The 23,677-nt window shown below is 36.1% G+C and overlaps 1 protein-coding gene and 2 pseudogenes across 2 annotated transcripts; all 3 read left to right on the top strand.

Moving 5' to 3' along the window:
* The first annotated feature begins 3,226 nt into the window (after positions 1–3,226).
* On the top strand, positions 3,227–7,987 carry LOC147558958 (uncharacterized; annotated as a pseudogene). The gene is made up of 8 exons (XR_015234151.1): positions 3,227–4,713; positions 4,802–5,062; positions 5,147–6,092; positions 6,610–7,062; positions 7,161–7,250; positions 7,327–7,449; positions 7,530–7,826; positions 7,907–7,987. The product of XR_015234151.1 is annotated as an uncharacterized LOC147558958 (transcript).
* A 6,099-nt stretch (positions 7,988–14,086) lies between these two features.
* LOC147558957 (delta(12)-fatty-acid desaturase FAD2-like) lies at positions 14,087–17,420 on the top strand. Its single transcript, XM_086660711.1, has 2 exons — positions 14,087–14,321; positions 16,048–17,420. Exon 2 carries the CDS (start codon positions 16,083–16,085, stop codon positions 17,235–17,237), a length of 1,155 nt encoding a protein of 384 aa, XP_086516837.1. The 5' UTR covers positions 14,087–14,321; positions 16,048–16,082; the 3' UTR covers positions 17,238–17,420.
* Positions 17,247–18,459, top strand: LOC147558956 (delta(12)-fatty-acid desaturase FAD2-like; annotated as a pseudogene).
* Positions 18,460–23,677: the final 5,218 nt, after the last annotated feature.

Genomic DNA, 23,677 nt, shown 5'->3' with positions numbered 1-23,677 from the left:
CCAATTGAATAGTGTACTGAACGCCCTTTCGATCGTCAGCAAAGCAGCAGATCAGTTCACTTTAACTGCCAACGTCAGTTCCGGTTGTGCGCGCGGATTGGGCCATGACAACTCACGTGTTTCCTTTTCCTCTCTTTATCTCTTCAATTGTTCTTTAGGAAACTTAAGACGAGTAGAGAGAGAAAGACCTTGTTCTTATGGAAATTTCAAAGAGAGAGAGAGAGAGAAAACCGAGAATTGGGAAGATATTATTGAGGGAAAGAGAGAGTTTCTAAAGAGGGAAGATGTGATAGATTAAGCAATAACAGAGCTCGAAAGGGAAGGAAATCAGCGAGGTATTGAGCAGTCTCGAGTATGATACAGAGGAAGAGAAAGGGATTTTAGGAGAGTTTCTCCATTTAGAGAGTGGAGGTGATTTTTCTAATTCTTCTTCTGGTATATAACAGAGAAAAGAAACAGAGGTCGGATCATCTAGAAATCGGCCAAGAGAGAGCAAAACAGAGGGAAGAAAAGAAAACCAGCACCATTATCTTATCTTTTGTGTTATTTTTAGTGGAAGAGAGATAATTGAGAACCACCATCATCTTTAATCACATTCTACTTCTTCTGTATCTTTCTTTTTTGTGAGAGAAAACAGATATTAATAGAGAGAGAAGGAGTGTGATTTTTGTAGTGAGGGAGAAGTTGTTACTGATTTATAAAAGAATTTCATAAATTATAGTAAGAGAAAGGGAGAGGCAGAGATATTTAATATAATTTTATGGGTTGTTATTAAAGACGTTACTGTAATCATCTTAGATCCATCATCTTCATTGTATTCACCTCGGTTAAAAACAGAGGAAGAAACCAGAGAGGGACTTGTTTGGCAAAACAGAGCTTTTTCAGGAAAGTATTTGCTCACAGGAATATAACTTTTTCCACAGGAAATATTTTTTCCCAAGGACCTGTTCGGCAGGCAGAAGAAAACCATTTTCAGCAGAAATTTCAGTTTTCTCCTCATACATATATCTCATTTTTTAGGTGGCTAATACGTGGACAACCATTTTTCTTATATGGACAACTATCTTATGTGGACAACCTAAAAATATTAAATTTTTCATATGGACATCAGTTTCAAAGGGGACAACTCTATATTATTTTAACTCAAGTCCTCTTCGAATCAAATGTAATATTTGATTACCTCTCTCTTTTTCCATAAACCCTAAGTTAGTTTGGTTTTCTTCTATTTGTTCCTCTTCATGATCAACACTCAAATTTCTAGAGAGAGAAATTCTTTAGAGAAACATTATTGGTTACGACATCAAACAGAGAGAAGGGAATTGCTAAAGAATCTTCACAAAAAGAAAAGTAAGAACCCAAAAACCCCTTAAATTTATAACCCTAGAAATCAAAATTTTCAAAACCCTATTTTTTTTTGTTTGAAACAAGTAGATCTGCTCGTGTTTCGCGAGAAATCAACGAAACACGAGCATATCTCATTTTTAGGATAAGAAATATTTTAAGAACATAAAGAGGGAGAGAATAGAATCTCATTTTTAGGATAAGAAAGACTGATTTGGTATGGGGTGGGGCTAAAAGCACCCGCCCAAAGTGATGTTGGCACCCGAACTTTTAGCCGCACTCTTTGGTAGGCCTGTAAACGGTAGCTTATCGGAAGTTAAACCATTAATGATATTGGGGTGCTTCTAAAGCACCGAGTCGAATTGATATTAGCAGACGGATCTATAAGCATAGACCCCAATAACTAGTTTATATATAGGCGGTGGAAAATCTGTAAGCAGCCAACGCTCTAACTCCCCTCTAACGACCAAGTTAGATGCCCTAACCATTTATTTTTCTTCTCATCAGACTTAGGTTTCTCTCTCTAAACAAAATGGTTCCTTCTCATCACCACTGGGATTGTTTCAAACATATCACCACCCACCAATTCTTCACTAGGGATCTCCTGTGTCTCTGCAACAACATGAGGCAAATCGAAAACAGTAAATTGTCTCTGGAAAAGCCTTAACAACATATGAAAATGGAAGTGAACTTCACTTAGGTTAGTTGACCGAGTACTTATAGAGATCTTGGGTCAATGGTCATTGACCCGAGTCAATGAGATGGAAGCCCGCTTACAATCGTTTGACCCGGTGCCTATAGAAGCGCCCAAAAAATTGGCCTAAAGCCCAACAAAATGAAAGAGACCTAAAGCCGACAAACTTACTATATTATTTGTACCTTTAATAACCCAAGTTCAATAAACTATAGATTCCACTTCCTGTAAGAATCGAACCTAGGACCTCCAAAATTTTGGACTTTAAATCAACACTTTCAACTACTTAGACAAGCAAGTGTTGGCAACTTTTTATCTATTTGACTAAAGAAAGAATCTATTAATTTCAATTTATCACTTTTCATGTAACACGAGAGTTTCATATTTTCTTTTTTAAAGACTAGATTTCTATGTTGAGTCTATATAAAACAGTAAATGTTACTTTAATAAACCCTTTAAAATGAATAAATAATGCAAATCAGTAGTTACTTTTTTGGGTGCTTCTAAAGGCACCGGGCCAAAAGACCGTTAGCATCCATCTCTGTTTGCACCAGGCCCAACCGTTCCTTTCTCTATTAGCACCGTCCAACTATGTAGGCACCGGTCAAGTGGAGTTAACTCTAACCCCTCCATCCATCTCTCACAAAATCCAACCAGAATTTCGGACAGAACAATGATGCCTTAAGACGGACTAGACCAGTCCGCCCATTTCCATTAAGTCACGGATTAGCCAATCCGTTACTCTTCACATACTCACGGATTGGCATACATGCTGATAATGATGCTGCCCGAATGTATACAAAGTTGCGAGAAGAGTCTAAAGTTGAGTTGTATCCTGGTTGTAAGAGGTATACAAAGTTGTCATTTCTTTTTAGGTTATGGCAACTCAAATGTCTTGGTGGAATTAGCAATAAGATATTTACAGACATGCTTGTTTTGTTGAGAAAAGCCTTTCCTGATGGGTGTACATTGCCCGAAAATTTTTCTCAGAGCAAGAAGATTATAACAGACCTGGGTTTAGACTACAAGAAAATTGATGCATGTCCGAATGACTGTATGTTATTTTGGAAGGAGAATTCAGATTTACAAAATTGCACAGTATGTAATGCTCCAAGATATGTAAAGAAAAGTGGCATTACAAATAGAAAAACTCCGGCAAAGATTCTCCGCTACTTCCCATTGAAACCAAGGTTGAAACGTTTGTTTATGTCATCTAAAGTTGCAGAAGACATGCGATGGCATGAAGAAGGTCGCACAAAAGATGGAGTTTTTAGACATCCAGCAGATGGAGAAGCATGGAAACACTTTGATAAGATATTTCCAAGTTTTGCTGCTGATCCTAGGAATGTTAGACTGGCATTAGCAACCGATGGCTTCAATCCATTTGGGAATATGAGTTCTGCGCATAGCACATGGCCAGTGGTACTGATTCCATACAATTTACCACCCTGGCTGTGTATGAAACAACCTCATATGATTTTGTCCTTACTAATACCAGGTCCTAGGAGCCCTGGAAATGATATTGATATTTACATGAGACCTCTGATTGATGAATTGAAAGAATTATGGGAAGAAGGGGTAGACACTTATGACGCATCAAAGAAGCAAATGTTCAAAATGCATGCAGCTGTCATAAACACAATTAGTGACTACCCGGGCTTGGCAATGCTTTCAGGTTGGAGCACGAAAGGGTACAAGGCGTGCATAACATGTGGCAAAGATACAACCAGCAAGTATCTGAAAAATGGGGGTAAAATATGTTATATGGGACATCGTCGTTTTTTATCTATGGATCATAATTTTCGTCAACTTAAAAAGGATTTTGATGGAGATGTTGAAACAAGAGAACCTCCTTCCCCTCTAACAGGTCTAGAAATAGTAGAGTTATTGAGAGGAATTCCGCACACATTTGGCAAAATTCCTATTGAAGATGGTGAAGAAGGTGAGGAAGGCAAGCGACCTAAAAAAATACCTCGAAAAACATCTAATTTTCCTGATAATTGGAAGAAGTTCCCTATACTTTACGAGTTGCAATATTTCCCATTTCTTCTCCTTAGACACAATTTAGATGTTATGCACACCGAAAAAAATATATGTGATACCGTGTTAGGCACTCTTTTGGGTCAAAATAAAAGATATCAAGATAATCTTAAAGTAAGGCATGATTTAGAACTAATGGGTATCAGACCAGAGCTCCACGCAAAGTGGATTGAAGATTCAAACAAATGGTATATACCTCCTGCTTGTTATTGGATGACTAAGAGCGAGAAACAAACTTTTTGCAGAGTATTGAAGAGTTTGAAAGTGCCTGATGGGTTCTGTTCTAACTTTTCGAGATGCATAAAAGTTAAGGAAGGCAAAATAATTGGTTTAAAAAGTCACGACTCTCAAGTTATTATGCAACAGTTTTTGCCGTTGGCTATTCGAAATATCTTGCCAAATAAAGTTACCTCGGTCATTATAGAACTAAGTGCGTTCTTTCGTGAATTATGCACGAAGGTAGGTAGGCCAGAAGATTTTACAAGATTGGGAGAAAGCATTACTTTGACTATTTGCAAACTAGAGCGGATATTTCCGCCTACATTTTTTGACGTTATGATGCACCTACCAATCCATATGGCCTCCGAGGCAAAATTAGGTGGTCCTGTTCATTACCGTTAGATGTATTTTGTGGAAAGGTATTTTTTGTTTGTACACGTGAATTGAGTTCTTAATAAACTATTTCTCATATTTATATTACATGAATTTTTCATATACAATTTGTAGATACTTGTGTACACTAAAGAAATATGTGCGAAATAAGGCTCAACCCGAGGGGTCCATTGCAGAAGGATACATGATTGAAGAGTGCTTGACGTTTGTCACAAGATACTTAGAGGATGTTGAAACCCGACTAACTAGACCCCCAAGATATGTGGATGACAGTCATATTGGAAGTATTGAAGGCTTTATTCTTAGCAATGAGGAAAGGGATCAAATACATGATTATGTGTTATTCAATGATGACAACATCTCTACAATAATCGAGTGAGTTTTCTCCAATTTACATAAGTAATACACTTTATATGCTGCAAATTAGAGTAATTTACTAATAAATATTGTTTGATGCAGGCAACATAACACCCTTCTTCAAATGTTGCATCCAAAATCATCCAAACATGAACTCCAATATAAGCATAAAAGAGAATTTGCATGTTGGTTTAAAGAATATATTAAAGAGAGTCTAGAGGCGAATTTGCCTATATCAGAAGGGCATGAGGCGCTTGCAGAAGGTCTTTTTGTTGCAGCAAAAAGATACACTGGTTATACAAGCGGCGGGTTTCATTTTAAAACTATGAAGAGAGAGTGTGGTTCTAAGACACAGAACAGTGGTGTTGTAGTTACTGCAACAGTATCTAATTATGCTAGTTCAAGGGACCAGAATTCGGTTGAAGCAGATTTAACTTATTATGGGCGTTTGGTCGACATAGTAGAGGTATCATATCCTCGTGGGCGTACATTTGTACTTTTCAAGTGTGAATGGGCAGACGTAACCACTAGTCGAGGTATAAAGGTGGATACACTTGGATTTACACTTGTAAATTTTGCTCATACGTTACCAACCCAAAAACAAGAACCCTATGTGTTGGCATCTCAAGCACAACAAGTTTTTTATGTACAAGACCCAATAGAGAAAGACTGGCATGTGGTCGTGAAGAATAAGCCTAGAGAAAGTTTTGATATGGGTGAAGATGATGATTTACTAGTTTCTGACTATAATCCATTTGGTCATCGACGTCAAACTGATTTTTCATGGGGGGAGAATGTGAATTTAGTTAGGGAGGATGTGATGGGAGAAACAATTGAAGGTTCCACTCTTATGGTGAATAGACGGAGTGAACCTGTTGAAGTTGAGGAAGAAGGAGAAGAAGAAGATGATGATGATGATGAAGAAGAAGAAGAAGAAGAAGAAGAAGAAGAAGAAGAAGAAGAAGAAGAAGATGATGAAGAAGAAGATGAAGAAGAAGAAGAAGATGAGACAAATGAAGACGACATGTACGATCAGGATGACTTCGACGCATGAATCCGCTTAGACTGAGCTGAATAACTTTTGTTTTGTTAACTAATTATTAATGTGATACTTAATATTATTGTTTTCTTTCAAGAATGTTCATGGTATATATGTTTTTGTTTTGCTGAAGGCTATAAGCATTCCAATATCTCATATTGATTAGAAATGGTCCTAGCAAAAGCAAGATTGCACCCTTTAGCATGGGTTATATGATCTTTTTCTTTTGTTTTTGATTTTTTTTTAAGCAGTGCATTTGGTGGAGATAAAATTATTATCGAGGCAGTCACTAGCACCGTAGCAGGTATGTATTCTGTTTAATGTTGATCTTTCGTAGAAATCAAAAACTTTTAAAGGGGTTTGAACCCTTTCATTGTTCCTAATAATGCAGCCATATCCTTATGAAGAGTGATGTGCCAATGTGCAATGTTGTTTTCTTTTTTTGCCTTTATGTATGATGGTTAAGTTATGTATTGGTTTCAGTTTTCAAATATATTAACAAGTTATTCTTATGCTTTTGTATTAGATGGCTGAATCAGAAGGACAAGTCATTTCTAGAAAGGGAAGAGGAGAAACGAAATTCACCTGGTTAGGGGACACGCATGATCCACTACTTACAAGTTGGAAACGCAGAAAACCTGTTCAAACAAACTCAACTAAATTGTCATCTTTAGTTGGAAAAATTGGGAGAGATGTCAAAATTTTACCTGTCCACATAAGCAGCTGGAAACAAATGCCCTCAGAACGTAAGGAAGAAGCAGTCCGCAATATCAGGAAGCATTTTCTCATCCCGGATGATAACATAAAGTGGGTGCTTGAAAGTTTAAATAGAGCTTGGAGAGATCAGAAATATGAATTTAAGCGCTTACACTTTTATCCTTTTTCCACATCGGGAGAACGAATTAGAAACAGACCAAAAGTTGTTCCCTTAGATTCATGGAGGTTGCTGGTGAAGTTGTGGGAAGATGATAAAAACGCGGTAAGTTTCAAAATACAATTGCAATGAAACATTATTATTGTTTTAATTGTTGGTTTTCATTAATAAATTTACCATTGTCATTGTTTGTAACAACACAGGAAAAAGCAGAAAAAAACAAAGAGAACAGGAAGAAACTTACAATGCCACACACTGGTGGTTCGAAGAATTATGCAAAACATGCCATCGAGGTGAAAAACACTTATTATAATTAAATTTGTTAAATATATATATATATATATGTACTAACATAATGACTTTTTTTAGATCGAGGAAGATCCTGAAAGAATTGCACCAACGGGTACACCAGCTACTCAAGTAGAAGTATTCATCAAGATACATACGAAAAAGGATAATACACCAGTAACAACTCAGGCGGATGAAAAGATGGTAACGAGTAAATTAACCAATGTTATACAATTTGCTTATAAACATGTTTTAATCCCTTTTTGTACTTTCAATATTTCAAGAAAGAAATGAGGGACCGAGTTGCCAAGAATACTCAAGGCGGGATACCTATACAACAAGATGGACCTGATCCCATATTTGCGGAGGTTATGGGACCTGAAAGTAGAGGATTTATCCGGTGTTACGGAAAAGGCACTCCAAAAACTATTTGGGGAGAATCATCAACGACCAAATCTCGTAATAGCAATGAAGAAGATCCGAACGAAAAAAAAATGGAAGAGATGAAAAACGAACTTGATAGTACAAGGGCGGAACTAGCAGCAATAAAGGATTACTTGAGAAATCTTCACAACAAAGAGGTATAATCCTAAATAATTACGATTTAAGATCTAATATCATTACAAAATCAATATTACAAACCTATATAATCGTTTTGCAGCAACATGTTTCAACACCTGAGTTGTCGTTTGGAAGTACTCCTACCGATCCAAGTTCATCCACTCATTAAATTAGCGTAAGGTAATCTTTTACATCATGCATATCTTAGTTATGAACATATTCTCCTTGAGTTGTTGCTCTCTAGCTTTAAACCTAGATTATACGTAAGAGACACTTAGTTGAACACCTTGTAACTAAGCTGTAAAGCTTGAAACCAATCCAACACCACCATGTAACTAAACATAAATATGACATGTGTAATATAGACACCTTTATAGGTATTAACTACTATATCTACATAAATACGATCTATGTAACATGGACACCTTCATAATGCTTACCCATTCAACCCGTTTAGATGTCCTCCTTTTGTTGAATAATACTAACTCTAAGTATTTGTTTTCTTATGTAGCAGTTGTATCATAAAACACTATGTGATCCGATTTACTTGTTTTAAAACATAGGTTGCCCATTTCGTTTCAAATGTGACTTGTAGGTGTTTCTAATTAAATATCTACTCTATTTTTTATATTTATCCTTTATTCATGGATGATGTTACTTTATGTCTTCTTTACTTCAATACTTTGTTTCTTTTGTAACATAGGTTCTCAATTTTGTTGCTTAGGTTTTTTTTCTTTTTCTGCATCTTTCTAATTGGATTATCTATTGTTTTCAAGTTTTTACAAAGGTATCTTCTTACTGTTGATTATGTGTGATATGTGACAGGAAACTACAGACTCTTCGATCGTTATTGAAGGCATTTGGAATGGCAACATCAAAGTTGAAGCGGATTTGATATCTTGACGATTCATAGAGACTAAATAGCATAGTTTTAATGTATTTTTTCTGTTGATATCTGGGAATTAGGTATATAGAATGATTGAAAAATACATTCTCTTCCGGTTATGTAATTAATTTTGATTATTCTGTATTAGGAACATTGAATACATTTAATATTAAATAGCTAGAAATTTTTCAATTATTTTTTTTGTAAATTTCATCTTATTAGGGACGGTTAATCTTCCGTCCCTAATATTTATTCGGGACAGATTAGTGAAACAGAACCGACCCAAATAGATAGGTGGTTGACGGATGGTAAATATTTTTGGGGACAATTTCTGCCTGTCCCAAATGAATTTGGGACGGCTATCTAGCCGTCCCTATATCTGTCCCAAATATTATTTGGGACGCCGGTAACAGGGACGGTTTTGAAGCTGTCCCCAATGGACATTTGGGACAGTTTATGACTATTAGGGACAGTTTAAAATCGTCCCAAATGACCATATTTTTTGTAGTGGATGATTTACTAAATCTCGGTGTCCAGATACAGTAAGTTTCAGAAGGAATTGATTCGAGATCTTCATATGAAGAAGAAGAAGACGATGATGATGATGACGTTGATGAATTATGTTCGAGATTCAGGAGATGATTTCTATCAAAAATTGAGAAAGTCGGGTTGATTTGTTGATTTGAGAAGAATTCATCTTGCGGCGATTCAAATTGGAAATCGTCATTTGATCTGATTGTTCTGTCGATCTGATTGTGAAGTGAATCCATATCTTAATTTGATTATGTTAATGTTAGAATTAAGATTAGGACTTTCATCGATTATGAACTATATGAATAATTTATTCCTCTAGTTTAACAAGAAGATGAATTGGGATTACTTTTGTTTCGAAAGAAGATGGAAGAAGCAAATGAAGGTGAACGTCACCCACATTAAATACCAGTGCTTAGAGAGAACTCGGGTCAAAGACCATTGACCCGAGTCAACAAAATTTCTAGATGCTAACAGCCTTTTGGCCCGGTGCCTTTAGAAGCACCCTACTTTTTTTTTCAATTTGTAAGAAACAACGTTTTTTGTTGCAACAAGAAAAAAGAGTTTAGTAACGACCATACCTTTGGAAAAGGAAGAAAATTTGGGGGAGGTGGGAAATTTTGGGTAGAAAATATAAGCCTAAGTTATTTTAATTTTTATTCTGGTTCACCAAAGCCCTCTGGGCCCTCTGCTACTATTTCTTCTTCATACCGGTGAAGGATGCCCACAAACTGCCAATGCCGGGACCTAAATTTTTTTTTTCTCCTGCAATCCACCACCACCATTTCTTCCTCCTCTCACCCCCACCACCACCACCACCACCGTTTCTTCCACCGCTCCTTCATACCACCATCCAAATTCCATTGATTGTAGCATTGCGTTGTAGCCAGGCCCGTGGATGAGCCAGTGCCTGCCCGCACTGAGCCCCCCACCAATACAAAGGTCCATATCCTATAAGCCAATATATATAGATAACGGTAGATTTAATAACATTACCTTTGCATTTGCTCAGTTGGTACAGTGTACACTACTTAAGCTTTCAAGCTAGTGACGGAGGATCGAGTCACACAGCCCGTCATTTGATTACTTTTGTGGTTTTGAAAATTCAAAGTCTTAATGTTAAATAGACTTTTATATTTGCTCTACTACACTTTTATAGAGGTGAGGTGGAGAGAGAGTGAGGTGAGGTGGATAGAGAGTGAGGTGAGGTGGAGAAGTATTTTGTTTTCCTCCAAATAAAATTGTCAAACAAAATTGACCAATTTTTGACCAAGTCTTCACACCTCGGAAACTTTTTAGCTTTCCCCAAAGCGCTGGCCTTGTTAATTTGGGTGCATTCTTTCAACTTTTTAAGTGATTTTTGAAAATAAAAATTTAAATATGTAAATATATATATATATATATATATATATATATATATATATATATATATATATATATTTACATATGCGAAAATCATTATGCAAATAGTAGCATATCTAAAAAATTGTTGTACATTATAAAGAGAAATTATTTTCTTTCAATCATTTTAAACTAGTCATGCTCGCTAGAAATCTTTGTTCTGCCCCTAATCATGTTTGATAAGTAGCAAACTGAACAATATTAATGATTTTATATTAAGTTAAATTCCACGAAAGTTTAATATTTTATTATGAAAATAAAGAACAAAATTTTGTTTCAAGTTATTGTGGATTCTTAGACTAAATTTTCCAATAAAATAAAAAATGGAAAAAAATTTCCTACGATTTTTTTTTTCAACTTGTATTTAAACTCATCTGTACTGGCATATTATCTTGCATTTCGTTCAATTTTCGTTTTGAATTTTTTATTGTACGAAAGGTCCATAAATTTTTTTCGCACAGGGCCCCGAATTTTTCAGCCACGACCCTGGTTGTAGCCAGTGTTTGCCACCAGTTCTTCTTCATCTTTCCTCTCTCATCACGTCTTCCCTTTTCCCTCGTCCCTCTCTATTTATTCCGACAAATCGGATATTCCCTTCGCACGGGACGCCACACGTGTTTGGGGGAAGGAGATGTCTCCTTCCCTCAAACAAGCACGTTCTGGCTTGAGAGATCACTCAAACGAGATTTCCGATGAAGTGACCCTCCCAATCGTCGTCCCTTCATCTGAACAGATTTAGAAAGAAGATGAGAAGAAAGAGGGAGAGGAGGATAGAGAAAGTAAGAAATAGAGAAGTGATGGTGTTGGTCAAAGAGGGTGGTGGTGGTCGGAGGTGGTGGGCGGAGATTGAAAGAAATGAGGAAGAAGAAATTTCATTGCTCCCGAAAGTTTAACAAAATCTACATTTTCAATTTCCTATAAAATTTTGTTCCCCAGAAAACTTTTTGATTTCCCTAAACAGTGGCCTTAGAGCATCTCTAATGCAACACTCAAACTCTAAATCTTAGAGTGTCACATAAGATTTTTTAGAGTTTTTCTTTAAAATCCATATCCAATGCAAAACTCAACATGAATCTCTAAAGTGACGTGTCAAGATTTATTTTAGAGATCCTCCTCTTGAGATTCTCTAAGTGCCACATAAGCAAATCCATATGTTTTAAACCAAAATATAAGGTTTTAGAGTTTTTCTTGAGTGTTGCATTGGAGAAGATTTGGCAATAGAGTGTCTCTAAATGGCCAAATAGGAAAGAGGCCATTTAGAGATCCATTTTTCACACTTGATATTTGAGTTTTTTTTTAGTCTTGCATTGGAGATGCTCTTAGCTTTCAATTTCCTATAAGATTTCACTCAACTTGAAAGTTTGAATACAAAACCAAAGTGACGCAACACGCAAGTGGGGGCTGCTAAAAGTACTAGACAGACTATTACAAGCGTCAGGTTTGGGTGTTTTACTCATCTCAAATTAATCAGGTTTCGGTGTTTACTCAGGTCAAAGAAAATTTACCCAAGCCTTCTATATGCGTCCTGAGATGTTGCTGTTTCCAGACTAACCACTTTGAGAGTGTGTGCAGGGCTTCAAACTAACCGGCCTAAACTGTCACTTGGATTGGACAATCCGAAAGCATGCTAACACTCTCAGAATAGTCAATTTGAGGCTTTGCTTAGAGCATCTCTAATGCAAATCTCAATCTTAGAAACTCGGAGGGCCCCTTAGGACTTTTAGAGTTTTTATCTCAAAATTCATCTCCAATGCAAAACTCAATTAAAATCTCCAAGATGACGTGTCGAGGGTGGAATGGAGATATCTCAAGAGGACACTCCATTTCTAGAGTGTCCTCTTGAGATATCTCTAAATGCCAACTCAACATTTTCATATATTTTAATGAAAGAAAATGCCACGTAAGTAATTTTTGGAGTTTTAGAGTGTTGCATTGGAGAAGTCCTTCGAATAGAGGATCTCAATCTTGACAAATAGGAAAGATCGAAAAATTAGAGATTGACATTTGAATTTGAAACATAAGATTTTAGAGTTTCTTTTTAGTTTTTCATTGGAGATGCTCTTACTCTCTCGGGCTGGTCAGGTTGAGACTTCGCTTACCCTTTCACACTGGACGAAGTCCGAAATCATTTATAAAATTGATCGGTCTCGTTCTAGTCTAACTCTACTTATAAATTATTCGAAATCAACATAAAAGTGATGATAAACATTTTTCTAGGGTTTAACCATGTAAAAAGTTATTCAAATATTAGATTTAATAATATTATGACTTTTAAAACCGAACTTTATTAAGAAATGAAGGTCTTTTGAAGTATTTTTCCAGTTTTCTTAAAAAAAAGGATGGTATATGTTAAGACACCAATAAAATTAGGAATTTGGTGAAATCTTAAAGAAGACAAAATCAAATGGGTGTTGGCCACAAAGTTATTAGGGTAATTAAAAGACGCCCTTTGAAGCGTTATTTTCTCTCTCTTTTTTTCGTTGTTTATAACGACGGTATAATCCGTGTTCTATGGGCATATGAACAGTTTTATAAATCTCTAACTCCTTAACATAAGTTTGGGATGTAATATCAACCTTTGGTAATACGTTCTCAGAGATATAATCTCAATCCTTAGAGATAATTTTTGAGAGATATAATCTCAATTTTTGGAGATAATTTTTGAGAGATATAATCTCAACTCTTGAAGAGGAGGGTATATTATAAAAAACATACCCTCCTCCTTTATTATAAGAATATATTTTGGGTGCTCAAGTTTTATTGGTTATTTGATTGTCACTCTATTGATGCTCTTAGTATTTTTGAAATGTTTTGCCATCTTGTTTGAGATGAAGAAGATGACCAATAAGAAGGAGAAGAAAGTGAATCAGAGATGAAAAACATGATGAATGAAAAAGAAGGAGACAGTGACCTAACGTCGTTAACTTTACCGTTAGGTCAAACTGCTTTAGAGAGTGCTTCTTTAATGAGGGGGCTTATAAACAAACATTTAAAAATGAGGAATACTTTTAAGAGCATTTCCAAGGAGACACTCTAACAAACACGCTAAAAGTCCTAATTGTCAAGTGTCAATGAAGATTCTCTTTCTTAAGTGTCAATATAGAGACACTCTAAACTTTTTTAGTCTCCAATGAAGATCTCTAAAATACATGTACTTGATACACTCACTCACTCTTAAATCTTTATAAATGTTCCACATCATCATAGAGTGTCATTAAAGAAGGTTTTTTAACAAAATCTCTATAAATCTTAAGTGACGCTCTAAATTATAATTTGAGTGTCCCATTAGAGATGCGAGCCGCTTTAACAATAACGGAGAGGCCTATAAAACTTCCTTTTTTTCAAAGGGTAGAGATTGTGATCCGTCCATTGTAGATATTTTAGTTGTCCAAAATCAATCTTGACCTTACATAGTAAATAAACTTCCTTATAAGATAATATTTGTAAAACTTTCTAGGGTTCCTATTGGTCCCTTGTAAATGAGATAATACGAATAAAATTGAAACACGTATAAGAAAGAGCTCAGTCCAAACTGTTGCTAGTGCTTGGGACCCAGAAGGCCACTTGTGGAGGGAAACCCAAGCTTAAATATCGGAGTTTGCGATTGAGAGTAATCGCCGGAGCGATAAGAATTTATCCTCGCGAGGGAGAAGATTCTAGAGAGAGAAACCGAAGAGAGAGAGGAGCTTCTCCTAAGGTACTGATCCTTCTTCCTTCCTAATTTCATTTTCTCTCTCATTATATATTTGATTTCTAGTTAGTTCTCTGTTATTTGATCATGCATTTTAAGTTTAATTTAATTTGGGTTGACGCCATAGATGTTCTAAGAAGTTTAGCTGTAATGGGGTTCAAAGGTCGGATCTAAGGGTTTTGATGACCTCATTAACCCTAAAAATTTGGGAATTCTACCTTTTGTTAATTAAGATTTGGTCCCAATTTTGGTTTCTAGTTAGGAATTATCTCATCTAAGAACGAACTCATTTTGAAGTTGAATAAAAAAATGAGAAATTTGTTCCTTTTTCAGCCCTGTTCTTCTTGAACTTGATATCTCAAATGTTATTGTTCATTTTCAAATTGAATCTTTAGGATCTAATTTGATGGAAACTCTATCCTGACATAGTGACATGGCTTAGATTGTTATCTTATTCAAAGATTCTTGTTTCTATCTCTTGATTACTGCATTTCAATTGTTGAAGAACAATTTTTTCTCTTGAAATCTCTAATTGAACAGAAGGGTATCTCTAAGTCTTTCCTATAGAATTTTGGCGATAACATACAAACGTTTCTCTTTGCACATGTAATTCCATTTTAACTTTTGATATATGAAAGAAAATTCTGTTTTTTTTTTGTCATGTCACAATAGAATGTTATTAGTTTCTAATATTCGACTCGAATAGTACATCCTCAAATTGCATTTGCTATTCTTTGAACTAGTTGATTAAAAAAATTACGACTTTAGGATCTTAACAGTTGGATTTAGATGACTTTGAGATTTAAAAGAAAAAAAATCAAATTGTCTAACAAAGTTTAAGTTAAAATAGCATTGTTTATAATCGTTGACCATTTTCATACATGGCCTCTTGTTGTGGCAGTAGGTAGAATGGGACCCTTAAAGTTACCTCTTTTACAATTATGACTTTGCCACAGCAAACAAGATTAAGACCTACATTTGGCTTTTCCTTTTTCTAATACACACGTTTGTGTTACTCTGTTCTTTTGATCCACCAATGTTGAAGTTTGAGAGTTGATTTGTTCTAGTGTTTGACTAAGATCTACTTATTGTGTAAATTTTACTTTGGGATTCGTACTTCGGACTTGACTTGAAAATCGGATGAAATTATTATTTTGTCGGGTGTCGTTGAATTAGGTTCCTTATTTTTATATAAGAATATCAATATGACATAAAAAGGTTTTTGTACTTTCTCCTGTATCCATCGGATTCGAATGAACTAATGTGTTATTATTTTATGATTTTATTTCTTTTTCTTGGAGTGGCACAATGGAATTTACAAAAACTTGATTAGTTTCAAAACGCGTTAAAAATTCAATTTTATATCAGATTATGATGATACTTATTGTTGACGTGTTCTTGTTTTATTTATTGTCTTAATGTCTTTTCAATTGCGGGATGGAAGGAGACTCAAGAGAGCCCTTAGTCTACCCGGACTAAAAGTACTTAGCCCGTGAATTTTACTTCATTTTCGGCCGTGTTATATTTATTTTTTGAGGAGTCCGTGTTACATTTATTGTGTATTGGTACTTTACTTGATTTAACTCCACGGTCTCACTTAAAATGTTGATTCGAAGTGGTGGAGTATGATTAACTATTGAAAGTGGGAGAGTATGATTAGATATTGAACTCTGATCAGGTTCTAGCTACTTGATTTGAAATTGGTTACTGATTCGCTTTTGACATACTCCAGGTTAAGCAATCTCTTCAACTCTGTAGAAACGAAAAATGGGTGCTGGTGGGAATATGCCTGTGCCGGAAACCAAGAAGGGTGAGAAGAACGCCTTCACTCGAGCACCTTACTTGAAACCTCCCTTCACTCTGAGCCAGATCAAGAAAGCAATTCCTCCACATTGCTTCCAACGCTCTATCCTTCGATCATTCTCATATGTCTTTTATGATCTTACCCTCCTTTCCATCTTTTATTTCGTCGCTATAACTTGCATCCCTCTCTTGCCTGCTCCACTCTCTGCCCTAGCTTGGGTTGTCTACTGGGTTTTCGCTGGTTGTGTTGCTACTGGTGTCTGGGTCATAGCCCATGAATGTGGTCACCATGCTTTTAGTGATTACCAATGGCTTGATGATACTGTCGGTCTTGTCCTTCACTCTCTGCTCCTGGTTCCATACTTCTCTTGGAAGTACAGTCATCGCCGACACCACTCCAACACTGGTTCACTCGAACGAGATGAAGTATTCGTCCCAAAAACTAAATCAGCAATCTCATGGTTCTCTAAGTATCTTAACAACCCACTAGGCCGAGTCATCACACTAGGCATCACGCTTACTCTTGGCTGGCCTTTATACTTAGCTTTCAACGTATCAGGACGTCACTATGAGCGTTTCGCTTGCCATTTTGATCCTCATGGTCCGATTTACAGTGACCGTGAACGTCTCCAAATCTACATATCAGACGTTGGTTTCTTAGTTGTCCTATACGGATTGTTTCGAATTGCTGCAGTCAAAGGATTGACTTGGGTAATCTGTATTTATGGTGTTCCATTGTTGATTGTGAATGGGTTCCTTGTTTTGATCACATACTTGCAGCATACTCACCCTTCCCTACCTCACTACGACTCGTCGGAATGGGATTGGCTAAGAGGCGCATTGGCGACAATGGACAGAGACTACGGTGTACTAAACAAGGTGTTCCATAACATCACAGACACACATGTTGCACACCATTTGTTCTCGACGATGCCTCATTATCATGCAATGGAGGCGACAAAGGCAATTAAACCGATACTTGGAGATTATTATCAATTCGACGGGACATCATTTTATAAAGCAATGTGGAGGGAAGCAAAAGAGTGTGTTTATGTGGAACCAGATGAGGATAGTTCTAATGGTATTAAAGGTGTTTTTTGGTACAACAACAAGCTCTAAAAATGAAGGATGATCTCATTAGGAAAGAGGGTGAGTAGGGAGATTTTTCTTTTATCTTTTGATGTTAGAATTGACATTTTTTCAGTGTGCTTGGAATTGAAGAGATGATCTCCTCCACATTTCTATTGTGAATTTTTGTTGTGGTTGCTATTCAATGCTCTTGCTTTTTCGACCAAAACAAAATGCTCTTAATTTGCTCATTTTAAAATCTTTATTGACAAGATTTTTTTTCCTAATATAGTTGACTAACTAAATAAAAAAAACACCAAACTAGCTCTCACTGTATATAATACTCGAAAGAGCCCTAAATTCGTCCATTTACTTATATAATAATCATTTTAATTTCAGTAAGTATTACTCTTTCAACTCGAAATCGAAAAATAATGGAAAATTATCGAGGAGAAAATAATTACAGAAGGTAAATAATTCGTGATTACTCAGTTCTATTTGAACTTAAACAATCAATGAGAAACCATTTGATGCTCGATTATCATAGTCTATTTATAATTCTATTTTCCTCGGGTTATTTGCACTCAGCTTATTAACCATATTCAACCATAACCAACTATTAGCTAAATAAGAGCTACTGGATCAAGTGGGCTTGAGGTCTGAAGTAGAGAGCCCCTCATTCTAAGCTTCCTTTCACTCTAAGCCAAATCAAGAAAGCAATTCCTCCTCATTGTTCAAACTTCAACCATCCATTCCTTCTCCTACCTTTTATATAATCTCGTTTCTATCTTTTATTATATTCCTCCGTTGAGTCCGTTCCCATCTTCTTTCTCTATCCTAGCTTGGTCTATCTATTGCCTTTTTCGCTGATTTTGTTGGCCCCGGTGTTTGGGTCATTGCTCATAAATGCGGTCACAATGCCTTCACTGATTACCAATGGCTAGACGACATAATCGGTCTTATTCTTCATTCTTTCCTTATATTCCCTTATTTCTCATGGAAATATAGCCACCATTGTCCACTCTAACATGGCTTTGCTTTAAAATAATGTAGGCTATATGCCTATATTCCATTACACAAATCAAAAGTCTCATGGTTTTATAAATACTTCAATAACCCACTAGCCCAAGCCGCCACACTAGACCTCACATTGACTCTTGGTTGGCCTCTGTTCTAAGCTTTCTACATTTGGGGCCAGTGGCGGACCCAGAAATTTTCACTTGTGGGGGCACATTTTAGTCGAAGTAGAGAAAATTTAAATGAACTAGAATAATTCATATCATATATAATTGACCACACTAAATTTTTATTTTTGACACAATATTAGATTAGAAAATTCTGAATTTTTAAAAATTAAGAATATTTATTTAATTTATTCTATGAATGTGAAAGACAATAGTTCGCCGAAAGAATGTAAAATAGAAGTAAAAAACATAAACTAAAAACTAAACAAATTAACCACTGAAAATTATATCAAAGATTGTTAGTTCTTTTAAGAGATGTGCGTGTGATGGGAAAAAAATAAGAGACGTGCGTGTGTTAGGAAAAGGATTGCCAAAAAAATATAACGTTAACAAAGATTAGATGAACAAAACTAAATTAGCAAAAAAATGACAAGAAAAAAATTATGTCAAGAATATGGGGCAAAAATTGGAGCTAAAAAAATGGAGTAAAAAAAAACCACACCGTGGAGTTGAACTTAAGACCTATAGAGTGTAGGATCAACTAAGGAACCACTAGACTAACTATAATTAATGTATATTTATCACCTATTAAGCTTAATATAGTCTTCTGGCCAGAACTAGGGAGTCACTCATCGTAGTGCCTCTATGGAACCCAGCTTTGGGCCGTGGGGGCACGAGCCCCCACAGGTCCCTTGCTGGGTCCGCCCCTGTTTGGGGCCATCAGCCTGACCCATTTTGTAGTCAGTTTAACCCACTGCTCTGTTTTCAAGTGATAATGAACCTCCCTATGTCTATATATTGGATGCTTATTTTTTTAGCAGTAATTTATGGGTTGTTCCGAGTGGCGATTTTTAAGAGACTGCTTGGCTGATATTTACATATTGTGAATGGTTTTGTTATTGTGGTCACATACTTGCACAGTACTCACACTTCGCTCCCTCGTTATGATTCTTCAGAGTGGGATTGGCTAAGAGAAGCACTGTTTGCCACGGACAGAGTTTACATATATTGAACAAAGTTTTCCATTATGTGACACACACATGTTGGATACCATTTGTTCCTAACCATGCCATCATGGTGCAACAGAGGCGACAAAGGCAATTAAGCTGATACTTGGGGAATATTATTAGTTGGATGATACATCTTTCTAAGGCCAGCTAAGAGCGGTAAAGAAAGAGTGTTTATGTATGGGAAATGCTAAATGTACTGAAGATCTTGACTTAATTTATGACTTAATGACTCACACAGGTAAAAGAACGGTCTAGATCGTAGTCAAACTTTGATTTTTTTTGTCTTTTAGTGAAGGTGAGGCATTAAGTCATACATTACGTCAATTTTTTTTGTCATTGTAGCACTCCCCTGTATGTATAGCAAGATGAAGGGTTCTCATGGTAATGAAGGGGTTTTTGGCAATAGCGATATGCTTTGAGAAGTGTTGGAGTTAGTCCCTCCTCCTGAGTTAGTTTTTGAGTAAGAGAGGCCCAAGACTACTAGTGGGACAAGAAAGACCCAAGCACCCACTGATGGAGGCCATATCCTTAATGGGCCCTTCGGCCAAGATTTTAGTATTTAGGGTTTCCATGTTTAGAGTCCAAGCAATCTAGGGAAGTTTCCTTAGTAGTTATCTTCTTTCTTTATTCGAGTCTATCTAGGAAAGTACAATCTCTATATAAGAGAAGTCCAGTCTGTCTTTGTTAATCAGATCAGAGAATATTATCAACCAAGTTTATTATTAATCAAGTTTATTGTTTATCGTTATTTTATCAGTTTTATTTCGTTAGTTTAGTTTATTAACAATGGTGGATTCCATTACTTTTACGCTTCCGCAACAATCTACATCAGCTGGTATTCAGAGCCTCAAGAATCGGGGAACAGATAATTTTTTTTTAAATACTTCTCATCTTGAATGTTGGAAAAATCTTCCACGTGTAGGTTGGGATCCTTTTAGAGATGCACAACAACTCTATGTTGATCGAAAAGATCAAAACAAAATTAATGTCGTTTCCAAAATCCCTATGTTTGATTGTCAATATCATATAGATTTTTGGATTCAACAAATGGAAGATTGGTTTATAAACCAAGAGGTTCGTGATGAAGATAAGGTTTTTATTCTTGAACAACACTTGTCTACAAGAGTCTATGAAAAATTCAACGAGATGCAATGGGAACTCATTGATCAAGGAAAATTATTCATTGATGATTGGCCTCAATTGAAAAATATTTTCAGGTATGTTTTTCTTCCTTTGGATGAACTTTTGTCTACTACAGAATCAAGAATTGAATCAAGAATTAAATCAAGAATTAAATCAAGAAAATTGTTATCCAAAATTCCTTCTACTACAATGACCGATAATGTTGAAGGAAAAGTGCTCGATAAAAAGAACAATAGTCTTTCAATGGTGGAGGAAGGAGAAAGAAGTAATGTTCCTTCGTCAGACCTAAACCCTAGTTGTGATACGAAACACCCAATTCCGAACCAATTATTTGATTCCTATGCAATTATGGGAGAAGATATCCTCGTTTCGAATCATAAAATTCTTCGGCATCCATTATTTGGTACTTCACCCCTTCTTTCTGTATCAAATATTCATCCGCAAAATCCTCTTCAGACAATGAAAAAAAAAAACTTCTATTCTCACAATAAACCTAAACTTGATAATCGAAGTAATTCGAAGAGCTCAATCGGCTCAAAAATCAAGAGGAGATACCCATTTAGCTGTTGATCAATATATCTTGGTTTTTTTGACGATTCTCAAATTGGTGATATTTTGAAAGAATCAGGTGTTAGTACATCAAGGGTAAGATCAGAAGTCGAAAAATTAAGAAGTAAAGCGAAGAAAGTTGAAAGTGCTTTGGGCGATACAAATTTCGAAGTTGTAGAGACTAAAGGTCGTGATCTTGTTGAACAAGCTGGAAAACTTGATCCTGTTATTGGAAGAGATGGAGAAATTAGAAGGGTAGTCAGAATTTTCTCAATAACAACAAAGAACAATCCAATTTTAATTGGTGAACCTGGCGTGAGTAAAACAACAGTTGTTGAAGGATTAGCTAAAGGAGTTGTTAGAGGCGAATCACCTTCATCAGCTCTTGCCCCTGGTTGTCGATTTCATCCAACTGATGAAGACCTTGTTAGTTATTATCTAAAGCATAAAGTTCGTGGAAGACTATTTCGTTTTAATGTTATTTCTGAAATTGATATTTATAACTCTGAACCATGGGATCTTTTCGGGTATTCGAGATTGAAGAGCAATCTTGAGTGGTATTTCTTTAGTGCACTAGATAAGAAATATGAAAACAGATGGAGGACTAATAAAGTTACTAATCAAGGTTATTGGAAGACTACGGGTAAGGATCGATCTATTCAACGGGGTAATCGTACTGTAGGTATGGGAAAAGCCCTTGTTTATCATATTGGACGAGCTCCTCGTGTAGGAAGAACAAATTGGGTTATACATGAATACACACTGATTAATGATCAACTAGGGCAAGTAGGCTTTGCTCAAGATGAATTTGTACTGTGTAAAATTTTTCAGAATAGTGGAAGTGAACCTAAGAATGAAGAACAATATGGAGCTTCTTTTGTTGAGGAAAAATGGGATGATGACATTTTGATTCCTGTGGAAGAATTCGGCGGTAATGACAATCGGTATTTTGATGTCGGTAATGAAGGATTCAGTCATCAGCAGAATTACGCCAACGATAACATTGCCTTAGCAATTCCGCATCTGGATTTCATGCTCTACATTGCCTTAGCAATTCCGCATCTGGATTTCATGCTCTACATTGCCTTAGCAATTCCGCATCTGGATTTCATGCTCCCAGTGGACAATAATACTTGGAATGGTGGGAAGATTGTAGAGGACCCTCTATGCTCAATTGAGGAAGATCAAAAGCACTTTATTAGTATCTTACCTACTTTGATGCCTGATGAGTATCTTACGTACTTTGATGCCTCTATTGCTTACTTGAATTATTTGGATTGGGATTATCCTAAGACTTCAAATTTTGATGACTCTTATACCACCATTACCCGTGCTATGTTCGGGGAATTGAACACGGATCTCATTAAGAAGTGTATGAAGAAAGTTGAGAAGTGTATGCGAATTTCTAAGACGGGTGACAACAATGTTCGTCATGTTATTTGAGTAGGTGGTCTTACTAGAACCCCTAAAATTCAACAAGTGTTGCAAGACGTCTTCAAGGAGAAAGAATTTTGTAAGAATATTTATCTTGACGAAGTTGTTGCAGTTCAAGCTCCTATCTTGAGTAAGAAGATTTCTAATGTTGCTTTTGACAAGATGATGAATTGGTTGCAGAAATTCATGGTTTTTCCAGGAACGAATAAGGTAGTAATTGTGGTTTCTTTCATCACACTAAGAGACGACGGGCGTTGACGCAATTTATTGGACTTTTATGCACTACTACTGCTTTTGCGAGTTTCTTGGCATCATACGATTCCGATTATATTTGGTGCTATGGTCCTTATTTTTCTTCTTCCAATTTCCGACAAATCTCGCGAAAAGTGGGAACTAAGGATTGCCTTCAAACTCGTCGCCGAAGTCACCTTCAACATCGCTGATATAGATCCTCATTACCTGGATGATCCGCTTTATGACAACACCAACTTGGGGGCAAGTTGTTCCGCAGCGGGGGAGTATGATGGAGGCCATCTCCTTAATGGGCCCTTCGGCCAAGAGATTAGTGGGCCCAACGGCTAGGTTGCTACATTAACGTAGTTTCCAGATTTTAGTATTTAGGGTTTCCATGTTTAGAGTCCAAGCAATCTAGGGAAGTTTCCTTAGTAGTTATCTTCTTTCTTTATTCGAGTCTATCTAGGAAAGTACAATCTCTATATAAGAGAAGTCCAGTCTGTCTTTGTTAATCAGATCAGAGAATATTATCAACCAAGTTTATTATTAATCAAGTTTATTGTTTATCGTTATTTTATCAGTTTTATTTCGTTAGTTTAGTTTATTAACAATGGTGGATTCCATTACTTTTACGCTTCCGCAACAATCTACATCACCCACTCACCCAAAGGCCCTAAACAAGATCAAAAAGCAGTTGAAGATCTCTAATTCTCTATTTTGAAATTTATTTTGTTGAAAGTTTTCCTTTGAAGTAGTCTTATATTTGGATTAACGTTGAGAGTAAAACTAGCATAACAAACGCAGGATTGGAAAATCGTATCAGGGTTTTGAGTAAAGGTAACAAAATCGATCAAAATGAAAACTTGGCATAACGTAGAGGCTTCGACACGAGAAAAATATTAAGCTTATAAGCCTAATATAAGCTTAGTACGAAAAG

Source organism: Eschscholzia californica, unplaced genomic scaffold (genome assembly GCF_041429995.1).
Source record: "Eschscholzia californica isolate CP2 unplaced genomic scaffold, dmEscCali1.0.p SCAF_2, whole genome shotgun sequence".
In the NCBI taxonomy this organism is placed as follows: domain Eukaryota; kingdom Viridiplantae; phylum Streptophyta; class Magnoliopsida; order Ranunculales; family Papaveraceae; genus Eschscholzia; species Eschscholzia californica.
Note: the sequence above shows the minus strand (reverse complement) of the source record. Positions and strands in the feature narration are given on the sequence as shown.

Excerpts from the sequence above, each read along its gene's own strand:
- LOC147558957 (XM_086660711.1), top strand. The coding sequence starts at position 16,083 with ATGGGTGCTGGTGGGAATATGCCTGTGCCGGAAACCAAGAAGGGTGAG.